This window comes from Natrix helvetica, assembly GCF_964273705.1.
Source record: "Natrix helvetica genome assembly, chromosome: 5".
NCBI lineage: Eukaryota > Metazoa > Chordata > Lepidosauria > Squamata > Natricidae > Natrix > Natrix helvetica.
The window spans coordinates 153290421-153314503 of record NC_138551.1 but is presented as its reverse complement, the minus strand read 5'-3'; the positions used below and the strand labels follow the sequence as shown (position 1 = coordinate 153314503).

General features: G+C 47.6%; 2 protein-coding genes across 2 annotated transcripts; one reads left to right on the top strand and one right to left on the bottom strand.

Annotated features, from left to right (window-relative positions):
- Positions 1-272: 272 nt before the first annotated feature.
- Positions 273-5667, top strand: ICMT (isoprenylcysteine carboxyl methyltransferase). Its single transcript, XM_081955057.1, has 5 exons — positions 273-526; positions 1460-1548; positions 1983-2152; positions 2969-3186; positions 4394-5667. Exons 1-5 carry the CDS (start codon positions 314-316, stop codon positions 4574-4576), a joined length of 873 nt encoding a protein of 290 aa, XP_081811183.1. The 5' UTR covers positions 273-313; the 3' UTR covers positions 4577-5667.
- A 2840-nt stretch (positions 5668-8507) lies between these two features.
- Positions 8508-23381, bottom strand: RNF207 (ring finger protein 207). Its single transcript, XM_081953576.1, has 18 exons — positions 22894-23381; positions 19744-19934; positions 19257-19386; positions 18100-18244; positions 17046-17127; positions 16461-16536; positions 14711-14836; positions 14575-14621; positions 13795-13867; positions 13579-13647; positions 13219-13287; positions 12605-12726; positions 11780-11972; positions 10639-10824; positions 10487-10538; positions 10276-10393; positions 9255-9347; positions 8508-8860 (listed from the first exon to the last, which is right to left on the bottom strand). The coding sequence occupies exons 2-18, from the start codon at positions 19932-19934 to the stop codon at positions 8668-8670; spliced, it is 1965 nt and encodes a 654-aa protein (XP_081809702.1). The 5' UTR covers positions 22894-23381; the 3' UTR covers positions 8508-8667.
- Between the last annotated feature and the right edge of the window lie 702 nt (positions 23382-24083).

Here is a 24083-nt window from a genome sequence, read left to right as displayed (position 1 = left end):
TCCCATGTGCTGCCGGCGCAGCCCCATGGGACTCAAAAGCTCTGCAAGGGGCTCGGAAGGTGACTCAGTAATATCTCTTGGGCAACTCTGAACTTTTTGTATCTCTACATTTTTCTCTATCTGTACTCTCCTCCACTCCAGGAGAAGCTTGGGTTGAAAGAAGCAGCTCTACCCTTTTCATATCTCTACGGTTCTGCTCTGTCGGCCCCACGGAGGAGTCTCGCGAGGCTTGCGGGGGGAACGGGTGGGCCGACCCCGCCCCCGCGGCAAGTCTCGCGAGAGCTGGGCGGGGCGGGCCTCGGGGCCGTCCGCCATGGCCGGCGAGCAGCGGAGGGCAGGCTGGCTCCGCGGGGCCGAGGCGCGCACCAGCCTGGCCGCCTTCCTGCTGGGCGGCTCCGTGGTGGCCGCCGTGCCGCTCCTGCTCCGGGCCGGCTTCCAAGGCCGAGCCGCGCTGGCCCTCCACGTCGCCGGCGCCAACGCGACGCTCCTATTGGCCTGGGGCCGAGCGCCGGGCGGGATGTACCAGGTGAGGGGCGGGGCTAAGCGAGGCCGCGCCCCCTGGTCCTCGGGGGCGGGGCGTGGGAGCATCTTTTTCTCTGCGGAATGGACTCTTTGCCCTGGAATGGGAGGATGGCGAATTGGGAAGGGCTCCTGAGCATGAACAGAGGGCTCTTTTGACCCCAGGCTCCACAACCCCCACCAGGTTCAGAACTGAAATTGGGGGGTGGGGGTTAGTTTTGGCTTAGCTTAACTCCCGGGGGTTGGACTAGATGACCTCGGAGGTCACTTTCAAATATTCCAGTGTAGGATTATGCTTGTTTAAAGGGATTCCTGCACTGGGGGAAGGTGGGGGTTGGCCTAGATGACCTCACAGACCCCCCCCCCTTCTAAGTGTTATAGACTAGGATTCTCCTTTTATCTTTTGGGGGATTCCTGCACTGGGCAGAGGGAGGGTTGGGCTGGGTGACCTCAGGTGCCTTCTAAATATGACCGTTTTTCACACTTAACAACCGTTGCGGGATCCCTGCAGTCACGTGCTCAGATGCTTGGCAAACTGTCTCCTATTTATGACGGCTGCGGTTGCCCCTGCTCCCTTCTTGCGGCCTGACCAGCCAAGTCCATGGGGAAGCCTAAGTCGCTTAACAACCATGTTACTGACATAAATAACAGCAGTATTCACTTAAATGTGGCCAGAAAGGTCCTTGACAACGGTGTCACTTAGCAGCAGAGATGTTCAGCTCAGTGGCGGTCTTAAGTCAAGGACTGCCTGTACAACTTGGCTAGGCCAAAGAAGCTGAATCACCCAAGTTTGAGGCGCGTAGTGTTGACTTAATGCAGCCCCGCTTGCCTACAATCCCTCCCACTACCTGCTCCATGTACCGGTGCCATAGCAGCCTGCGTTCTCCCCCCCACCCCCCACCCCCAGCTCTCACCAGCCTTGCCTGCCTCTTTCTTGCAGATCGCAATCCGGGCCTGTTTCCTGGGCTTTGCATTTGGGTGCGGATTGTTGCTCAGCTTCAGGCAGTCTTCCTGGAAACATTTCGGCTGGTAAGAACAACCATTTTTGAGACTAGATGACCTCACGGGGTCTCTTCCGAATGTTCCAGTCGAGAATTTTCTGCTGTTTTGTGGAGGGTTAGACTAGATGATCTCATAGGTCCCTTCCAAATGCTTCAGTCTAGGACTCCTGCCGTGGACATAGGTCTGGACCAGAAAATCTCCAAGGTCCCTTCCAGCCCTAGGATTCTATAATCTCTTACGATCCCTTTCTCTTCGAAACTTTCAAGTCTAGGATTGTAAGTTGAGGACTCCCGCTAGTAAATTATATATATATATATTGGTTGATTCTTTGCTGATCTTATTACCTGTTGACAGTTCAGGAAACCGTGGCTGGTTTTTGGGTGGGGATTTTCTTGAAGCTTAAAAGACATTTTCTCCTCAATTGCACGTCGCCTTGTTTGTCTCTCTCTCTCTCTTGGCAGGTACATGTGTTCTTTGTCTCTGTTCCATTATTCAGAATATTTGGTCACGGCAGTCAACAATCCCCGCAGCCTCTCCCTGGATTCCTTCCTGCTCAACCACAGCTTCGAGTACAACGTGGCCGCCCTCTCCTCCTGGATCGAGTTCACCGTGGAAAAATTCATTTTCCCAGGTGAAGACTTGGATTTACCATGGTTGGTGGGTGGGTGGGTGGGCAGGGAGGCAGGCAGACTACAGATAGGTAGGATAGACAGACTGATAGGCGGAGGGATGATTGATAGACAGACGGACAGATAGGCTACAGATAGACAGGATACAGACAGATAGGTGAATGGATGATTGATTGAGTGATTGATAGATAGACAGACAGACAGACAGATGATAGACAGACAGACTACAGATAGATAGGACAGGCAGACATAGACGAACGGATGATTGATTGATAGACAGACAGACTACAGATAGATAGGATAGGCAGATAGATAGAGTGATGGACGGATGGTAGATAGACAGGCATAGATGATAGATAGATAGATAGATAGATAGATAGATAGATAGATAGATAGATAGATAGATAGATAGATAGATGATAGATAGATAGATGATAGATAGATAGATAGATAGATAGATAGATAGATAGACAGACAGACAGACAGACAGACGACAGACAGACAACAGATAGATAGGATAGACGGACGGACGGATGATTGATAGATAGACAGAGATATCAATAGATAAGATAGATAGGCGGACAGACAGACGGACAGATGATCGATAGAGAGACAGACAGGATGGATAGGATAAATAGATAGATGAGAGAGAGAGAGAGAGATAAACACACCAACCAGATACCAAACTGCTTTTTCCTTTGTTTTCCAAATCTGCAAAGTCCCTCCTCTGTTGTTTTGTAACTCCAATCAGTCGCTAAATGAACCGTTGCAAATCGAGGCCCATTTTGTCGGAAACGCCCGTCTCTTGGTGTTTACAGGAATGAAGCAGGTGGGCTGGCTCAGCTCCTCCGGGCTGCTGATGGTGGTGCTGGGCGACTTCCTACGCAAGGCGGCCATGCTGACCGCCGGCTCCAACTTCAACCACATCGTCCAGAACGAGAAGTCGGAGTCTCACCGCCTGGTGACGCGGGGCGTTTACGGCTGGTGCCGGCACCCTTCGTACGTCGGGTGGTTTTACTGGAGCATCGGAACTCAGGTAGGCTCAGATCACCCGTCAGAAAATGGGGATTCGTTTAACCAATGAATTGCAGGTAGTCCCCGACTTACAGCCGTTCGTTTAGTGACTGCCACGGCACTGAAAAAAGGGACTTACCACCAGTTTTCACACTTATGACCGTCGCAGCATCCAGGCGGTCACGTGATCAAAACGCAAACCCTTGGCAACAGACTCGTATTCACGACGGTTGCAGTCCCGTTGATCCCCTTTTGTGACCCCCTGAGAAGGAAAGTCAGCGGGGAGCCCAGGTTCAGTTAACAACCTTGTGACTAGCCTAACGATTGCAGTGATTCACTTAACGACCACGGGAAGGAAGGTCACACAATGGAGCAAAGCTCCTTTAAAAGCAAGCAGCCCCCTCCCGCTTCTTGGGGCTCCTTTCTAATATTCTACTTTTTTACCTACTGAATAAAATTTCAAGAAAAAGAAAAGAGAGAAATTCCATAACACAAAAGGAAAGACGGAGGAAGAGGAGGGAAGAGGAAAACACCAACCCCACTGAATCTTTTTGCCCTGCAAGGTTCAAAGAAGCCCCTTAAAAGACATCCAGACTAAATCGTTAAGATGTTTAATAGTAATCTATTCAATTGCTGTGGTTTTTATTTTCTTTTATCTCCTTGGGCCGTGTTGTGGCCGGCCAGTGGCCAGGGGAGCTGGCGGAAGATTCGGAGAGTGAGGAGGTTGGGGAGGGAGATGGGCCAGTCCTGGAGTCTGGGGAAGGCTCGGGCGAGGGCTCCGTGTCGGAGGAAGAGAGGGCCAAGGCCGTATGCCAGTTATCAGCTGCCTTCAGAGTCAGGCATCAGTGAGGCAGAGGAACAGCTGGAGCCTGTTCCCAGTGTGCGCATGCGCAGAGTTGCCAGAGGAAGGGAACAATTAAAGAACAGGGCTCGACTCGGGAGGAAGGCCACAGGTGGAGGATGAATGGCCCCTCCCAGAGGAAATAAAAGAGGAGCGACAGGGGAGTGGAGTTTGCAGGAGACTGTTAGTTCCCTTCATTGGTTTGGAGACTTTGCAGAGATCATCCTGGCAGCTCTCCAAGCCAGAGAAGGTCTGTGACCGTAAATCCTCCCTGGAAAGACTTATCTCCTCAGACCGATGGGCCTTTTTTTCCAAACAGGAAGAATTTTTTTTTTTTTTAAAACCCATTTCCTCCCCCCCCCCCCCTCTTTTTCCCCCTCACTCGCAGGTACTTCTCTGCAATCCCGTCTGCCTGATCGGCTACACCCTGGTGTCCTGGCGTTTTTTCCGCGACCGGGTAGAAGAGGAAGAAAGGGCCCTGATCCACTTTTTCGGAGAAGAATATTTAGATTACAAGAAGAAGGTTCCCTCCGGACTTCCCTTTATCAGGGGCTTCAAAATCGGACTTTGAGACCCGAGACAAGCTTTCACTTAACGCTGGCATCGGGGTGGGGGTGGGGCTACATCCTGCCTCCAGTTTTCGCTAAGCCTGGGGAAAATCCTCTGAGCACGTGCAGAGGGCTCAATTTAATTCTAGAGGTTCCTTTAAAAAAAAACACCCTTTGTTGGAGAATTTACAGGACTGCCTAGAGATCTCTGACCAAGCCATATAATTTTCTTTTTCTTTTCTTTTTTTAAAAAAAGAGAAAATACGCCGTTTGTCGCTTAGGTCTCGCCCCGAGTTCGAATCCCAGCCGGGAATCAAAAGATGACTGAGGGGGGAAAAAAATTCCCGCAGACTATATTTTGCTCCCTCTCCACTCTCAAAAAAATCATGAAAATCTAAATCTCTCTCTCTCTCTCTTCCCCTTTGCCCTTCTTAACAGCCGCTTAATGCTGTCTGAATGAAGCCCGGCCTTAAAATCTTTTGTAAAAAAAATTATAAAATTAATTTTATAAGTTGTGACATTCGCATCCAGCTGTTTGAAGACTGATCTTTAAAATATATATATATATTTTGGGGAAAATGACCGATTAATTTTATAAGTTATAAAATTCGCATCCAGCTGACGTGCAGCATAAAAACTCTTGTTTTCTACCCCCTCTAACAGCCTGCAATAATGTTGGTCTCCCCCCTCAAAAAAGAGAATTGGGGGGGGGGGGAGAAAAAAGGAAGCTTTGGAGGTTATTCCTCCCCCCCCCCTCATCACTTATGCAAAACTTTGATGCGCAAATCTTACGTGTTGATTTCTACACCTGCTTCCTTCCTGTTTTTTTTTTTTAAATTATCGTTATTTTGGCTTTTTTTCCCCTCGGCAGATCGTTTCGACATTCCTTGCTGTTCCTAAAACCTCTGTTTTTTTTTCTTTTTCCGTTTTAATTTCATTAACTTGTTCATTTCAACATTTCGTTTCCGTAAAAGGCTGCAGCGAAATTGTTTTCTAACTTTGCACAGATACAAGTTGGTAAAATCCACACGCACCGTCCTTTTCTTCCTCAAACTTTTCCGATGGTGTTGATTTCTGTTCCCGTTACAAACCAAAGATAAATTTATTAACTTTTTTTTATGGTTATTCTGTTTGCGGCGGTTATAATCCGGAGAGGAATGGCTAGCAAAAAGATAGCAAAATTATCGCTTGAATCAATTTTAGCACAAGTCTGTTGCCATAGAGTGTTTAATAGACACCCTCCGTCTGTCTCCCTTAATGACGCCTGAGGCATGTTAGAAACGAAGGGAAGGTGGGGGTGGAGGGTGGAACCCCCTTTTTCCGTGATGGGGAAACTTGTAGGAAGAAGCAGTTTTAAGGGTTTTTTTTTTAACTAAGTCTAATACTAGCTTCTTTTTTACTTTCTTTTCTTTTTTTCCCCCCAGTCAGGTTGCAAGGATGGCAAAAGTGAAATAAATTAAAACGTCGGGTGGGTTTGTTTTTTTTTTTGTCCTGCAACTGGAAACTGCCAGATGGAAATTAGAAGCAAATATCTCCCCTCGCCCTCCTCTAACAAAGGAGATCAGGTCAGCCTGGCCTTTGGAAATCTTAATACCTTAATCCAAAAATCACCAAGCTAATTTAATTTTAGCAGCAGAACTGAGAGGTTCAAGGCAGATGGCCAGGCATTTTAAGACTGGATCTTCCCTGCTGCATCCCCATCGGCTGTAGATTTTCTAAATGGCAAAGATGCTCTTTCGAAATTGCAAATTGTCTAGCAACGCCAGGAAACGTTTGCCACCCCCAAAATATGTTGCAGCACCCATTAGCCATCGGCAAGCCATTGACTAGAGAATGGAGAACTTCTATCAAATAGGGATTCTTGGAGTCCTAGTGGACAACCGTTTAAATAGGAGCCAGCCGTGGGCAGCAGCTGCCAAAAAAGCCAACACAGTTCTAGGCTGCATCAACAGAGGGAGAGAATCAAGATCACGTGAAGGGTTGATACCGCTTTATAAGGCCTTGGTAAGGCCACACTTGGAATATTTGCATCCAGTTTTGGTGGCCACGATGAAAAGATGTGGAGACTCTAGAAAGAGTGCAGAGCCACAGAGGATTAGGGGACTGGAGGCTAAAACTTATGAAGAACGGTTGCAGGAACTGTCTAGTTTAATAGAAAGAAGGACCAGGGGAGACATGATAGCAGTCTTCTAATATCTCAGGGGCTGCCACAAAGAAGAGGGAGTCAAACTATTCTCCAAGGCACCTGAGGGCAGGACAAGAAGCAATGGGTGGAAACTAATCAAGGAGAGAAGCAACTTAGAACTGAGGAGAAACTTCCTGAGAGTGAGGGCAATTAATCAGTGGAACAGAATTTGCCTTCAGAAGATGTTGGATAGCCATTTGTCTGAAACAGTATAGGGTTTCCTGCCTAGGCAGGTTGGACTAGAAGATCTCCAAGGTCCCTTCCAACTCTGCTATTGTATTGTATTGAATAATTTTTAATGCCCACTCTTGGGAAGAGGGTCGGCAACAGAGCTAAAAAAGCAGAGGCACCAGTCTGTAAAATTTGGGGGTTCAAGGGCCCCGCATGATTCTTTAATGCACGTCCGTCCACCACCACCACCATCACGCAAAATAAAATGCACACAATTGAGACACCAAACCTCCAGAATTCACGAAACAAGCACAAGCAGGTAGGTAGGTAGGTAGATTAGATAGATGATAGATAGATAGATAGATAGATGATTAGTTGATAGATAGATAGATAGATAGATAGATAGATAGATAGATAGATAGATAGATAGATATAGATAGATGATAGATAGATAGATAGATAGATAGATAAATAGATAGATGATAGATACTGGTAGGTAGGTAGATGTAGATAGATATTGGTAGGTAGGTAGGTAGACAGATAGGGTTAGGTAAGACAAGTAAAGAGATAGATGATAGATAGATAGATGATAGATAGATAGATAGATAGATAGATAGATAGATAGATAGATAGATAGATAGATACTGGTAGGTAGATGTAGATAGATATTGGTAGGTAGGTAGGTAGACAGACAGATAGGGTTAGGTAAGACAAGTAAAGAGATAGATAGATAGATAGATAGATAGATAGATAGATAGATAGATAGATGATTAGATAGATAGATGATAGATAGATGATAGATAGATAGATAGATAGATAGATAGATAGATAGATAGATAGATAGATAGATAGATAGATGATAGATACTGGTAGGTAGGTAGATACTGGTAGGTAGGTAGATGTAGATAGATATTGGTAGGTAGGTAGGTAGACAGACAGATAGGGTTAGGTAAGACAAGTAAAGAGATAGATAGATAGATAGATAGATAGATAGATAGATAGATAGATAGATAGATAGATAGATACTGGTAGGTAGATGTAGATAGATATTGGTAGGTAGGTAGGTGGATGGATAGATAGATGAGATAGGTAGACAGACAGATAGGGTTAGGTAAGACAAGTAAAGATGGATAGATAAGGTAGGTAGATAGATAGATAGATAGAGATTCTGGTAGGTAGGTAGGGAGATGTAGATACATACATACTGATAGGTAGGTCGGTAGACAGATACAGGTAGGTAGGTAGATAAAGAGATAAAGGCAGAGAGAGAGTTAGATACTGGTTAGTAGGTAGACAGAAAAACAGACAGGATAAGAAGGATAGATAGATGATAGATAGATAGATAGATAGATAGATAGATAGATAGATAGATAGATAGATAGATAGATAGATAGATAGATATTGGTAGGTAGGTAGATGTAGATAGATATTGGTAGGTAGGTGGATGGATAGATAGATAGATAGGGTTAGGTAAGACAAGTAAAGATGGATAGGTAGGTAGGTAGGTAGATAGATGGATGATAGATAGATAGATAGATAGATGATAGATAGATAGATACTGGGAGGGAGGGAGGGAGGGAGGGAGATGTAGATACATAGATACATACTGGTAGGTAGGTAGATAGATACAGGTAGGTAGGTAGATAAACAGAGATAAAGGCAGAGAGAGAGTTAAGATACTGGTTAGTAGGTAGACAGAAAGACATATTGGTAGGTAGGTAGGAAGGTATTTTTCCACAAAAGGAAAATGGGGCACCCTCAATGCAAAAGGAGCTGGGTTTCCTGGCCTCCTTCCTTGGTTAGACTTTCTGGGGCTCCTGTGGGGTCCGAGAGGGTCTCTGCCCTCATTTTCGTCTTGTTTTTGAAGACTTCGGTGCTTTTTGTTTGCAGGTCCATGGTGGGCGAGCCGAGCGCCTGGGCTTCTGGTTTAGGTGCCCACTCTTTGCCGGGGCTGCCGAGATGGAAAAGGAGGGGGGGGGAATTAAAAAGGCGAGGAAAGATTCAAGCCAAATTCAGATAGTCCTTGACTTACAACCGTCCGTTTAGTGACTGAAATTCAGGCACTTGGCAACTGACTCGTATTTACGACGGTCGCAAAGTCCCGGGGGTCATGTGACTCCCCCTTTGGCGACCTTCCGGCCAGCAAAGTCAACAAGAGAAGACAGATTTGCTTAAAGACCATGTGACTAACTGAACGACCGCCATGTTTCTCTTAAGAATGGGGCCAAACTCACTCAACAACTTAGCCATGGAAATTTCGGGCTCGTAAGTCGAGGACTACCTGGGTGTTTCTGAGAAAGCGTGGAGAGGATTCATGGATCCCCTGGGATCGACCGATCGATTACCTGGGCTGAGACTCGGCTGGGAGGGGTCTGTCTTCGTAGATTTTGAGCAGGCTCTCCGGCTGATCTCCGGTTTTCTCTTTCCACTCCTGGAACCTGCGAAGTGGAGTGGGGGGGGGGTCTGTCCGAGTGAACCCCCAGGGGAGCTTCCCACCAGGCCAGAGAAGCCCCCCAAGAAGTCACAAAGACACACACACACACCGACTTGGTTGCCCCCAAAATGAGTGTGAAATTGGTGCCACAACGGATGCATAGGGGGCCATTCGAAGTGGGGGGGGGCTCGGTGAGCCTTGAATTAATGGAGAATAAGGAGGAGGAGGGGGAAGAATGAAAGAAAGAAAGAAAATGAGAGAAAAGAAAGGATGGATGCAGGCATGCAGGAGGGAGGAAAGAGGGAAGGAAGAAGAAAGGAGAGGGAAGGTAAAAGGGAAGGAAAGGAGAGAGGATGAAAGGAGAAGGAAGGAGGAAGAAGAAAGGAAAGGGAAAGAGAAGGAAGGAAAGGAGAGAAGGAAGGGGAAGGAAGGAAGGAAAAGTTGAGAGAAGGAAGGAAAGGAGCGAGAAGGAAGGTAAAAGAAGGAAGGGAAAGGTGAGAAGGAAGGAGGAAAGGAAAGAATAGAGAGAAGGAAGGGAAGACAAGGAGAGGGAAGGAAAGAAGAAAGGGAAGGAAAGGAGAGAGAATGAAAGGAGAAGGAGAGAAGGAAGAAGAAAGGAAAGGAAAGAGGGAAGGAGAAGGAAGGAAAGGAGAGAAGGAAAGAGGAAGGAAGGAAAAGATGTAAAGAAAGGAAAGGAGCGAGAAGGAAGGTAAAAGAAGGAAGGGAAAGGTGAGAAGGAAGGAGGAAAGGAAAGAGTAGAGAGAAGGAAGGGAAGACGAGAAGGAAGGAAGGAACAGAGAGAAAGGAGGAGGAAAGGAAGCAGAAGGGGGGGGCTGGAGTCCAGGCAGACCACCAGCCATGGCCCAGGAGCTGAGTTTATTGATTAAGCGATCAATGAACCTGCTGGGGGGGGGGGAGGGGGCTCTCCTCACCTGGGCTCCAGCCGCTGCTTGACCCGGGCGATGGAGCGGACGTAGGGGCCGATCTGCTTAGCGATGGCCATCAGGTAGGTGTTCTCCTGCCTCAGCTGCAGCAGGTCATGGAGTTGGGCTGGACGAGAGAAGCCAAGTGGCCCTCCTGAAATTCAACTCTGCGCGCGCTCAGAGGAACCTCCCTCCAAGGGACCTTCCCAAAGACCCTCACCTTCGTAAATCTCTTGCTCGTTGGCCACCCGCTGGTACGTTTCCTCCCAAGTCTGCAACAGCACAAGAAGAGGAAGGGAAGGGGAGAGAATTCAGCCAGGGTGGCGAGTTCCAGAGTTCCCACGAAGGGAATTAAGAGACGAGACCGGTCACCTCTTCAAACTCCGTCCGCCTCATTTCCACTGACGAGAATTCGGAGGCGATTTGGACATCCACCTGGAGGGATTTCTGCAGGATTTCGCCCATGTCCTCCGCCTTGATGAGGGAGTGGTGCTTGGTCAGGTCGCGGTGGAGTTCCTGCACTTGGTCCTTCAAGCTCTGAACCTCCGTCTGTAGTGCCTGCGGGAGACAACGGGGTGCGGGAGGGGCAAGGAAGGGCGCGAAACCAACCCCAGGGTTGGCTGAATTGTCGTAATTTCATTTTCATGCAATTTAAAACGAAATGGGCACCCCAAGTTCAATGCTCCCATCGCGGGGAGGATTTCAAGATGAGCCACTTGAGTGGGATCGTCTAAAATCCATCTTTTCAGTAGCGGGCTGGACTAGATGACCTCCGAGGTCCCTTCCCACCCTACATTGCAAAAGATTCCCATCCAGAACATTTCAAAGATCAAATTTGACTAAAAAGCAGCCCCCAAATTCCAGGAGAAGGCCTTGCTTTGGGATGTCGCTATACATAGAATCATGTTATCCTGGTATGTTACAAGCAGTCCTCGACTTACGACCATCAATTTCCACTGCTGAGCAAGCCAGTTGCCGAATGAGTCGAGCCCAATTCTACAACATTTTTTTTTGGCCACTGTTGTGAAGCAAATCACTCCTGTTCTTAAGTGAATCCAGTGGTCATTAAGGAAATCTGCTTCCTGCATCGTCTCCGCTCATCGGGAGCCGGCTGGGAAGGCCGCAAATTGGAGATCGTGAGACACCCCCCACCCTCCCCAGGATGCTACGACCGTCATAAATACATGTCGATTGCCAAACGCCTGAAATTTGGATCAGGTCGTCATGGGGGAGTGGGGGATGCAACCGTAAGTGCGAGGACTGGCTACAAGTCCTTTTTCAGTGCTGATGCAACTTCGCTAAACGAATGGCCGTCAGTTGAGGACTTTCTTCACTTTTTCTACAAGCAGCCCCCAATTTAACGACTGTAATCAAATCTCGTAAGCCACCACAATCGTTAAGTCGTCGTGACTGCTTTTGCAACCTTTCTTGTGGCGGTCGTTAAGCGAAGGAGGCAAACCCACATTGAACGGAAGCGGGGGGGAGGGGGGTTTCCCCATCCCGCCCTCCTTACCCGATACATGTTCTCGTAGTCCCAGCAGTGGTCAGTAAACGGCGTCTCCCTCCCTTCGGCTAAGAGGACTTTGGTGCTGATGTATCGGTGCATCGTCGCCTTCTTTACCGGCGATCCATCCAGGGGGATTTTTTCATGTGACGCCGAACAGCCGGCCACTAAGAGGGTCTTGGAGCCGGGACCCCCGGACATCCTAGAAGCCAAGGAAAAAAAAATGGAGTTTATTAGCCCTTTCTTGGAAAATCAGGAAGCCAATGAAAAGACAGTTTGGTAAGCAGGTCACAGCCCTGGGACACTGCAACCGTCCTAAGTACATGCCAGTTGCCAAGCCTCTGAATGTTGAGGCTGCAAAGGTTTGTAAGTGTGAAAAACGGCTCTTAAGTGAGTTTTTTTCAGTGCCGTCGTAACTTTGAACAAATGGTCACTAAATGAACTGTCATAAGTCGAGGACTGCCTGTATTACGGCCGGTTGCTGAATCGGACACTTTAGATCGGATTTGGCAGGTTTTTTTATCCACCTCTTGAGTCCTTCCCAAGCACCTGGGACAGGTAGATGGCTGGGGAATTCTGGGAGTCCAGCTGGCTGAACTTAAGTCCTCCAAGCAAAAGAGATGGTGGGAGAGAGCGGCTACCTAAGCCTTCCTAGTGGCGGGGGGGGGCACATTAGCCCCTCTTCCCTAGGACATGAGTGGCTGCCACTGCTGGCCAGCCCCGCCTTCAGCCATCTGCCTAGCCAATAAGGAGGAAGCTGGGGCGAGGCAGTCAGGTCCAGCTGTCGCCATGGGCTAAGTGGCCTCTAGGGTGCCCACTGAACAAGAGACGTACATGTTGCTGTTGCTCAGGCTGGGTCCTATGGCTCCTGTGGCCCCCACCACTGACCGGCGCGGGGACAAGGGCAGCAGGGGCTCCAGGCAGTGGGCGAACTCAGCCCGATATTCACTGTTGATCTGGAAAGAAGGAAAAAAGGAAGGAAGGAAAGAGAAAGAAGGGAGGGAGGCAGGGAGGAAAGGGAAGAAAGGAAAAGGAGAGAAGAAAGAAGTGGGGGATGAAGGAAGGAAAAGGAAGGAAGCAAAGAAGGGAGGGAGGAAAGAAAGGGGGAGGAAAGGGAGGGAGGGATGAAGGAAGGAAAGAAGAGGGAGGGTGGGAAGAAAAAAGGAAGGAAGGAAGGAAAGGAGGGAGCGAGGGAGGAAATGGAGGGAGGGAGGGAGTAGAGAAGGAAGGAAAAAGAAGGAGAGAGGAAGGAAAAAAGGAAGGGAAGGAAGGAGAGGGAAGGGAAGGTGGTAACGTGAGAGGAAGGGAGGAAAAAAGGAAGGAGAGTGGAAGGAAGGAAAAGAGAGGGAGGGAGGATCAGAATTTTGCACAGACAGGCCTGTTAGCTTAGCTCCCCTCTCAATAAACCAATTATCGGGGTTTATCGGCAGTATCCAGGTTTAGCTCACCTTGCTAGTTTGCGAGGGCCTCAACCGATGGGGCTGTTTGACGATCCTTTGCAAGCGTTCCATCAGTTGCTGGAAGCAAAAGAAACCCCTACCTTTACGTCGCTGAGTGAGAAATTTATCGAGTGAGTTTTGCCCCGTTTTACGCCCTTTCTGGCCACCGTCATTAAGTGAACCACCACCGTCGTTGCGCAGGTCCCAGGGTCCTCAAGTGAATCGGGCTTCCCCCGTTGACCTTGCTGGTCCGGAGGTCACAAAGGGGGGCCACCACGTCATCCCTCTGCCCCTCAAGCCTCTCGAAGCCCTGGGTTCAAGTCCCCCCATGCCCCCTGACCCTCCCGGAGGAAGGGAAATCCGACTTACGTAGCCCAAATCCAGGAATTCGGCTTTGTTGGCCGAACTGAGAAAGGCAGAGCAGGTCACCAGGTGCACCTGAAGTCGGGAAACAGGCGCACCAAAGGAATTGGAAATCAAAAGACTTGCAAAGGGGGGAGGAGGCGGGGGGAAGGGGGGGGCTTCATGCCCGGGATATCTTGCTGCAGAGTTTGGGGGGGGAGGGGGGAATTGGTCCCTCCTTACCTGGAGGGTTGGCAGGATGCAAGCCAGGTGAGACAGCTGCTCCTTAAAAGCTTTTTCCTTCTCTTCGTATTGGCTAGAAATGATTTTGAAAAGCCATTTTCAGGCTGTTTTCCTCTCCAAAAAGAGGAAAAAAAACCCTCCGCAGCGGAAAGAGAAAAGAAGAGAAGCAGCAAAGGACAGAACGGGGTGTTACACCTGGAGGTCATCCAGTCCAACCCCCGGAGCTTTGCTGACAGCTGATCCTCGCACTTACAACGGTCACAGCAAACCCTTTGAATTTTAAACGATTTTTTTAAAAAGCCATTTTCAGCTTGTTTTCCTCTCCAAAAAGGGGGGAAAAAACCTCTGCAGCAGAGAGGGAGAAGAAGAGAAGCAGGGAAGGATAGAATAGAGAGGTACACCTGAAGATCATCCAGTCCAACCCCCTGGAGCTTTGCAGAGAGCCGGTCCTCGCCCGTACAACGGTCGCAGGAAACCCTTTCGAGGACGGTTCAAAGCTGCCACAGCACTGGAAAAAAGGGACTGAACGGCCAGTCATAAAAAGGGGATTCAGGGGGACTGCGACCGTTGTAAGTGCGAGTCCATTGCCGAGCATCTGAATTTTGTTCCCGAAAGCACGGGGATGCTGCAAAGGCCACGGTCATAAGTGTGAAAAACTTGAGTCTCTTTTTTTTTCAATGCTGCTGCCACTTCGAACGATCGCTAAACAGACAGTCGTAAGTCCGAGGACTGCCTGCGTACAGGTCGCTGCCCGGTTCTTCCTGGGTGCAAAGCGTTTACCTCTGCACAGCTTTCAGGAGGGTCTTCTTCCTTTCGGCCAGTTTTTCCTAGGGGAAGGAAACGGAAAGGAGGGATTGGGCAGGACCGCCCGCCCTGCAGTGTTGGCCACAGGTGGGCAGAGGTGTGCCCCTCTCACCTGCATGCTGCTGAAGAGGCCGTTGATGGCCGATGACTCCTCATCTGCGCTGTTGCGGACTTCCTCAATCATGGCCTTGAGCAGGACGATGGCCTCGCGGGTGGACGTCTGAAGCTCCTTCACCGCCTGCCACCGACGGACACCTGTCAGAGACGGCTCTCCGAGAGCCTCCCCCGAAGGTTTATGGGGAGCTAGGCTTTGCCAGCCGTGGTTGGCTGCCTCTCGAACCCGAATCTTCTGGGGCGTGGCTCCCAAAGCCGGCCCTTGGGAGGGGGCCAGGGTAAAGTTTGCAAAAAGGGCCCCCGTTTGGAAGCTTTTTCTCGTAAGGAAGGAAGGAAGGAAAATGAAGGAAGAAGAAAGAAAAAAGAGGGAAGGAAGGAAAAGAAAGAAAAGGAAACGAAAGGAAGAAAAGAAAGGAAGGAAGGAAAGGTGAGGAAGGGAAGGAAGGAAAAGAGAAAAAGAAAAAGGGACAGGAGTGGGAGGGAGGAGAGAATGATTGGAAAAGGAAGGAAAGGGGGAGGGTGGAAAGAAAGGAAGAAAAGGAAAATGAAGGAAGAAGGAGGAAGCAAGCAAGAGAGGAAAAGTGAGGGAAGAAGGAAAAGGAAGGAAGGAAAAGGGAAGGGAAGACGGAAGGAAGAAAAGAGGGAGAAGGAGATGGAGGGAAGGAAAGGCATTAAGGAAGGGAGGGAAGAAGGACAGAAGGAAAAATAGGGAGGGAAGGAAAGAAGGAAAGGAAGGAAGGGTGAGGAAGGGAATGAAGGAAAATGAAGGAAGAAGAAAAAAGGAAGAGGGAAGGAAAGAAAGAAAAGGAAAAGAAGGAAACAAGGCTGAGGAAGGGAAGGAAGGAAGGGAAAAAGAGAGGGAAAAAGAAAAAGGGACAGGAGTGGGAGGGAGAAGAGAATGATTGGACAAGAAAGGAAAGGGGGAGGGTGGAAAGAAAGGAAGAAAAAGGAAAATGAAGGAAGAAGGAGGAAGCAAGCAAGAGAGGAAAAGTGAGGGAAGAAGGAAAAGGAAGGAAGGAAAAGGGAAGGGAAGATGGAAGGAAGAAAAGAGGGAGAAGGAGATGGAGGGAAGGAAAGGCATTAAGGAAGGGAGGGAAGAAGGACAGAAGGAAAAATAGGGAGGGAAGGAAAGAAGGAAAGGAAGGAAGGGTGAGGAAGGGAATGAAGGAAAATGAAGGAAGAAGAAAAAAGGAAGAGGGAAGGAAAGAAAGAAAAGGAAAAGAAGGAAACAAGGCTGAGGAAGGGAAGGAAGGAAGGGAAAAAGAGAGGGAAAAAGAAAAAGGGACAGGAGTGGGAGGGAGAAGAGAATGATTGGACAAGAAAGGAAAGGGGGAGGGTGGAAAGAAAGGAAGAAAAAGGAAAATGAAGGAAGAAGGAGGAAGCAAGCAAGAGAGGAAAAGTGAGGGAAGAAGGAAAAGGAAGGAAGCCGAAGGGAAAGAAGAAAAGAGGGAGAAAGAGAATGGAGGGAAGGAAAGGCATTAAGGAAGGAGGGAGGAAAGAAGGAAAAATAGGGAGAAAGGAAGGAAGGAAGGACGAAGACATCCAATTGCTTTTCCACACCTGGTCCCAGCGTGGGCTAATATCCCCCTTGTGCCACATCCTTCCCGCTCTAGCCAGAGGCTGGACTAGATGCCCTCCAAAGTCCCTCTAACCTCAACTCTAAAACTTCAGAAACAGAGGCAGGAAGTCGGCAAATAAAAGCCATTTCCAGCCCCCCCAAAAACATTTCTTCTCTCCTTCCCACTTACCATCACAGCCTGGTCCAATTTCTCACAGCCGCGCAAGTAGGCCGTCTCAATATCGATGCAATGCGCTCGGCTCTCCCTGGAGGACCGGGGGTGGGGGGGTGGGGGGGGAATGGAATTATGTCCTTTTTAGGTATTTGGAGGGGGAGCACAGCACGCTGCTTGTTGTTTGTTCTCTCACAGATTTTTTAAAAAAATCTGAATATCAAGTGTCGAGAGGTTCCCCTGGCTAACTCTTACAACTAAAATGCCAATCTCAATTACGGTCGTAAGTCAAGAACTTCCTTTACGTGTTTCTAAATCTAAACGATGCAAATTGATGGAGGGGGGGGAACCGGACAGACCCTCGATTTTTTTAAATAACAGAAATTGGGCCTGGTCTTGGGGTGGGGGTGGGTCTCCATAATCTAATGAGCTGCTCAAGCAGGAGACCCCTATATAGCCTTTCAGGCTGTCCGTTCAAGTTTAAATTTAATTTAATTTTTTAAATAACCGAATGAAATTCAAATTAAGTTAGATGAAATTCAAATGAGAAGCCCTTCAAACGTCTTTGGCACGGAGGTTGATTCTGAAAGATTGCCAACTTACATGGGCATATCTCGGAAGCAGTTAATGCACAGCATGGATTTTTTCTCCGTGGAGAACATGATGTACAATTCCTCGTGGAGGGCTGGGAAAGAGAGAAAACACAACAGGGACCTGATTTATAAGTCAGGGTTGCAGCCCCCCCCCCCCCAACATCGTACTAAAAAAATGGGAAAAGAAGAATTTCATGCTTTCCAACCGAGAGTCAAATGAATTTCTCCTTTTGGCTGCAAATTCAGATCCCATTTGTAGATCGTAGACGGAGGATGTGGGAAGGAAAAGGCGACAAAAATGAACAAAAGCAAGAGCAAATGATAAGTGGTGATAACTCCTGCCTTGGCCAAGGGGTTGGACTAGAAGATCTTCAGAGTTCCCTTCCAGCCCTATTTATCTATGATTCTCATTCTACGACTCTTATGATTATGTTTTTATGATTCTACAACTCTATAATTCTATAATTCCATGATTGAGATTCTTTGATTCTACAATTCTGATTCTACAATTCTATGATTCTGGTTCTATGATTCTTATGATTTTATGATTCTAAGCTTTTACAGCTATGATTCTGGTTGTGTAATTCTACAATTCCATGTTTTGCAATTCTATGATTTCGAGTCTGAATCTGTGATTTTACGATTCTGGTTCTAGAATTCTTATGATTTTATGATTCTAAGCTTTTACAATTCTGTGATTCTGATTCTTCTGATTCTGCAATTCTATGATTCTGGTTCCGTAATTCTTATGATTTTACAATTCCATGATTCTGCAATTCTATGATTCTGGTTCTGTGATTCTTATGATTTTATGACTGTACAATTTTACAGTTCTGTGATTCTGAGTCTGAATCTGTGATTTTACGATTCCACAATTTTGCAACTCTGATTGTGACTCTACAATTCTAGGATTCCGATTTGATGATTCCGTAGTTCTGCAGTTTTATCCCTTTCTTTTTGGTTCTTTTCTGCTGTATTTTTGCTGCCTAGAAGAAGTGGGGCTGGGCCGCGTTGGGGGCTCGGGTGAAGGGTCACGCATGAGAACATTGCCTCTGAGCACGTACGGCATTTCTTGTGCACCTCCTTCGCCCGCTTGCTCAGCGAGACGATCTCGTGGCGGGAGAACATCCGGGCCTTGTGGGTCTCTTCCCGGCACTTGCCGCACAGCGGCTGGCTGCAGGTGTTGCAGAAGTACATGGCGTCCAGCTCCTTCCGAGACGGAGACGGGAGGGGATGATGGGTATTGGAGGAGAGGAGGAAGAGGAGGAGATGGAGGAGAAGAAGGTAGGAGGAGAAGGAGGAGGAGGAGAAGAGAGGAGGGGAGGAAGGAGGAGAAGGAGGAAGAGGAGAAGAAAAAGGGAGGAAGGAGGAGAAGGATGAGAAGGAGAAGAAGGGAGGAGAGGAGGAGAAGAAGAAGGGAGGAGGAGAAGAAGAAGGGAGGAGAAGGATGAGAAGGAGAAGAAGGGAGGAGAGGAGAAGGAGAAGAAGGAAGGAGAGGAGGAGAAGAAGAAGGGAGGAGGAGAAGGAGGAGGAGAAGGGAGGAGGGGAGGAAGGAGGAGAAGGAGGAAGAGGAGAAGGGAGGAGGAGAAGGAGGAGAAGGGAGGAGAGGAGAAGGAGAAAGAGGAGAAGAAGGGAGGAGAGGAGGAGGAGAAGAAGGGAGGAGAGGAGGAGGAGAAGGAGGAAGAGGAGAAGGGAGGAGGAGAAGGAGGAGAAGGGAGGAGAGGAGAAGGAGAAAGAGAAGAAGGGAGGAGCAGAGGAGGAGGAGGAGAAGAAGAAGGGAGGAAGAGGAGAAGAAGGGAGGAGGAGAGGAGAAGGAGAAGAAGGGAGGAGAGGAGGAGAAGGAGGAAGAAGAAGAAGAGAGGAAAAGGAGAAGAAGAAGGGTGGAGGAGGGGAGGAGGAGGAGAAGGGACACAGATGTGGTCAGAGGAGGCTGGGAAGGGGCTCTTGGAAGTAATTACAGCAGCCACTGCTGCTAAGATAGACTGCTTCGGCACAGGGATGCTCTATTGCTGTGCCTCTCAAGACTTAGCAATTTGAAAACGGGTGGACTTCAACTCCCAGAATTCCTCAGCCTGCATGCTTAGGGGGTTGGCCTAGATGACCCTCAGGGGCCCCTCCTCACCTGCCGCTCTACCATCCTGTAAACTCCTTCTCCCTGCAAATCCTTCTGGGTGGGACTTGACTCCACTTAGTCGGAGGCCCGATTGCATCCCGCCCTTACCTGCTTTGTGCTTTGCTGGTCACAATTCGCACACAGGACATCTTCTTCGTAGTCTCCGGAGCTGTCCACCAGGAATTTGAGCAGCTGATCTTCAGGAGGGAGCCCATTCCCCTTCACGACAGACTGGTAGCTGCAAGGAAGACGCAACCTGGCTTGCCATTCCTAAAAGGAAGGTCTTTGGGGCTCAAAACGAGGCTTATTTGCTGCTAACCGTGACAAACCATGATTTAAACCCATGAGAAACCATGATTAAATCCAGAGGTGGTGGAGGTTTTCAAGAAGAGCTTGGGACAATCATTTGCCTTCGTCCACTTAATATATTGAGTTTTGAGAAACTCTTCCTCCGCAGAAACCATGAGGGCTAGAAACTTAGCTTTGCCAAACGGAGAAGGCGGGATCCTAGAGCGGGAAGGGGCCCCGGAGGTCATCTACTCCAACCCTACTGCCCGGTAAGGCGGTCACAAAGCCAGGGAGGGGCCGTCCTTACCCGCACAGGGGACACGCCAGGCGGCTGTCGGTGGCTCGTCCCCGCAGGCAGCTGGCGCAGAAGTTGTGGTAGCAGTCCAGGAGGCAAGGCTGCTCGTACGGCTCGTGGCACAGGAAGCACACCAGCGGATGGCAGTTGCCCTTGTCGAGTTCGCACAGGGTCTCCAGCGGGGTGAAGATCCCGCCCGACATCTGGAGGCCGAGAGGGAATCAGCGGAGGAGCTGAAGGGCTTTTCCTGCCTAGCCGCAGAGACCTGTGGCACCCTGAAGCCCGCAGATTTATATTTTTTAAAATTTGTTATTTTATCTTAGCTTGTTTATTTTATTTTTGGTTCATTACACAGTCCTCAGGATGTTCACACTTTATATTATTATTGTTGTTGTTATTATATACTTTGTTCATTAAACATGAAACTTATTATCTCTTATTATCTTATTATCTCTTTTATTCATTAAACTCAATCAACTGAACATTTAAAAATGTGTCACAAATATCATAGACTGGCTGCTAATGGCTGATATGGATTAAGCAATATTATCAATAGTAATATTAGTATTATTAGTATTATTAGTGTTATTATTTTACTTTATTCTATTATAGTTTTATTTTTTGCTCATCGCACAGTCAGACGGATGTTCACACTTCATTTTATTATTATCATTTTATTTTACTTTCTTTTATTATTATTTTTTAAATATTAACAAACATATAAAATACACACACACAAAACTTAGACGTACAACACATTTACACAATGCAATACAAACAGGAGCTTCCTGTTCTTTCCAGTAGCAATTGTCAATCGATAGCGCTCACCTTATATTATTTCCCATTCAATTGTATTTCATTTGAGTTTCACCATTCTTAACTTTCTTATTTTACCCATAACTATTATTTTTGAGTTTTGTTATATTCCTTCATTGATTCTTGTTTCTTTCCTCCATCCACCTATACCATTTATCCCATATCTGGTAGAATTCTGATTCTTCTTTTCCCTGAATTTCTTTAGTTAGTTTGTCCATTTCAGCACAGTCCATAACCTTTCTTATTATTTCATCTTCGCTTGGGAGTTAGTTTGTTTTTCCATTTCTGGGCAAAGGCAATCCTTGCTGCCGTAATTATATGTAGTATTAAATACTGGATTTCTTTTTTGTATTTCGCAGACATTATTCCTAATTTAAAAAATTCCGGTTTTCATTTTATTTTAACCCCCGTTATTGCCTCCAGCCAATTTTTGATCTTTTTCCAAAAAAATTTAGCCTCCTCACAGGTCCACCATAAGTGGTAATACGTTCCGTGTATCGATTAGCATTTCCAACATTTTGGGGAGGTATTTGTTGATATTTTAGCTAACCTTGTTGGTGCCAGGTGCCATCTATAAAACATTTTGAACTGGTTTTCCTTGTACGCAACTGAGAGTGTCATTTTTAAGTTTGTTCCCCAAAATTTTTCCCATTTGTCTAATTCAATATTATATCCAAAGTTCTGCTCCCATTTTATCATTTGTTCTTTCACAATTTCCTCTTCCATTTTATACTTCAGGAGAAATTTATATATACTTTATTTTATCCTATGATAGTTTTATTCTTGGTTCATCGCACAGTCAGACGGATGTTCAGACTTTTATCTAGCTTAGTTTAGCTTAGCTTATAATTTAGTTTATAATATAGTTTAGTCGAGTTTATATTACAGTCTAGTTTATAGCTTACCATAGTTTGCATTACGTTTTATTTTGCAAGGTGCGTTGCAAAGCAGCCAAACTGCTCAGATCCATAAGGGGAATTAATAAATCGAATACAATCCGCCTGATCAGTGGGAAGGAAGAGGAGCCCTTTGTGTCTCTGAATGGTGTAGAAATTAGAACCATCCCAGAACAGCAACTCCCGCAGAGAAGCAACAGGAAGCCTCCTGGGCTGAGAAATTTCTGGGACTCACAAAAGTTTCCTGTTGTTTCGTTTGTGCCTTTGGTGCCGAAGCGCAGCAGTAAACTTGGCGTGTAGGAGAATTATCTCTGCATTTTGACATCTCCCAGGTGAACATAACCCCGGTTTATTTATAGCTTGTTGCAAAGAATAGATATATTTATGGAATGTTTTTGTTTGGGAGCACCGGGTTATTCTTATTTGTCCCAGTGGCCATCTGGGAACTTCCATCCCCCTCTAAAAGGGGCTTAATTTGTTGCCTCCCCCCCTTTTACTGATGGAAGATATGGAGATGGGGACACACAAAATGCTTTCTAAAGAAAATATTCGGGTGGATTATTTCAAGAGTTTCCCCATAAAATGTCCAAAATGAAAGTTTGCTCACTTCCATAGCGGCCTCTTCTGGCAGAATTCAGAAAGGGAGGGTGGAAGGGAACAAGGAAGGAAGGAAGGAGAAAGGAAGAAAGAAAGGGAGCAAGGAAGGAAGGAGAGGGAAGAAAGAAGGAAAGGGAGCAAGGAAGGAAGGAGAGAGGTAAGAAAGGGAGCAAGGAAGGAAGGAGAGGGAAGACAGAAGGAGAGAAATGGAGGGAAGGAGCAGGGAAGGAAGGAGAAAGGGAAGAAAGGAGATAAATGGAGGGAGGAAAGAAGGAAAAAGGAGAAATAAGATGAAGGGAGGGAGGATAGAGGATAGAAGGAAGAGAGGGAGGAAGGAAAGGAGGGAGGAAAGAGGAATAGGTTGGATAGAAAAGAAAGGAAAAGAGGAATGAAGTGAAGGAAGGAGAGGGAAGAAAGAAGGAAAGGGAGGGAGGGAGGGAAAAAGGAAGGGAGGAGAAAGGGAAGAAAGAGAAATGGAGGGAGGAAAGAAGGAAAAAGGAGAAATGACAAAAAGGATGAAGGGAGGGAGGAAAGAGGAATAGAAGAAGGGTTGGATAGAAAAAGAAAGGAAGAGAGGAATGGAGGGAAGGAAGGAAGCTCTTAGGTTTGCATTTTTCTCTTTGCAAAAACTAAAAGAGGATTTCCCCATCTTTTTCCCCCTCCCTCCTCCCTGGACACAGACCGGTCCATTTCTCTGGGAATCATTTCTGGCACCAAGCCAACCCCCGGCCTGCCTGGAGTTATTTATAATAACAACAATAGATAAAAATACCCTCCTCTAATCTCAGCCCAACCCCCACCCCAGCCGGGCAGAGCTAAAAGCCAGAAGTGGGCCAGGGGAAAAAAAACGTACTTTGAATTTCTGCTTCTCGGTTTTCTGCCTCTCTTCCGGTGGATCCCTGCTCCTTTTTCGATCCAGTAGATGTTTTTTCTCCCCCACTTCTGTTCAAAAGCTCTGCTGCTTTTAGCTGGCCAGTCCAGCTCTGAAACCACAAATCATCTCCTCTTCCAGGGTTACAGGTTTTTAAAATGAAATAAATTCTACTGGCAAAAGCCTCAGGGCCAAAGAGAATTTCCCACTTGCAGGAAGGAAGGAGAAGGGGAAGAAAGAGAAAGAGAGCAAGGAAGGAAGGAAGGAGAGAGAGGGAAGAAAGGAGAGGGAGGGAGCAAGGAACAGAGGGAGAAAAGGGAGCACTGAGCAAGGAAGGAAGAAAGGAGAGGGAAGAAAGAAGGAGAGAAAGGGAGGGAGCAAGGAAGGAAGGAGAGAGGGAAGAAAGAAGGAGAGGAAGGGAGGTAGCAAGGAAGGAAGGAGAGAGGGAAGAAAGAAGGAGAGGAAGGGAGGGAGGGAGCAAGGAAAGAAGGAGAGAGGGTAGAGAGAAAGGGAGCAAGCAAGGAAGGAGAGGGAAGAAAGGAGAGGGAGGGAGGTAGCAAGGAAGGAAGGAGAGAGGGAAGAAAGAAGGAGAGGAAGGGAGCAAGGAAAGAAGGAGAGAGGGTAGAGAGAAAGGGAGCAAGCAAGGAAGGAGAGGGAAGAAAGGAGAGGGAGGGAGGGAGGGAGCAAGGAAGGAAGGAGAGAGGGAAGAAAGAAGGAGAGAAAGGGAGGGAGGGAGGGAGCAAGGAAGGAAGGAGAGAGGGAAGAAAGAAGGAGAGAAAGGGAGGGAGGGATTTTAAGAATTAAAGACTAGGCAGAGTTGAGAGAGAGTCTTGCAGAGGGACGAAAGGCAGCGTCCGGCATCGGCCGAGGAAGGGGGGGAGCTGTTTTCTCCCCCGCTTGGAGGGGCTCCCGAGCCGTGTTCGGATCTCGTCCTCTGCTGCTGTCACCGGAGCCTTTTCCCTTTTCCGGGAGGCCAAACCGTTGCTGGTGGGCTTGGCCAAGGACCGTCCAAGGTCAGATGCCACGTTTGATCCTGGCCAGGAGAGGCCTTTGACTCCTTTGGGGTCTGAGAAGCCCTCGTAAAGACGTAAGGCCACCTAATTCATCAGTTCAGTTAGAAGAAAAGGGAGGGTCCCCCAGAGGTCATCCAGATCAACCCCAAAGTGTACGCT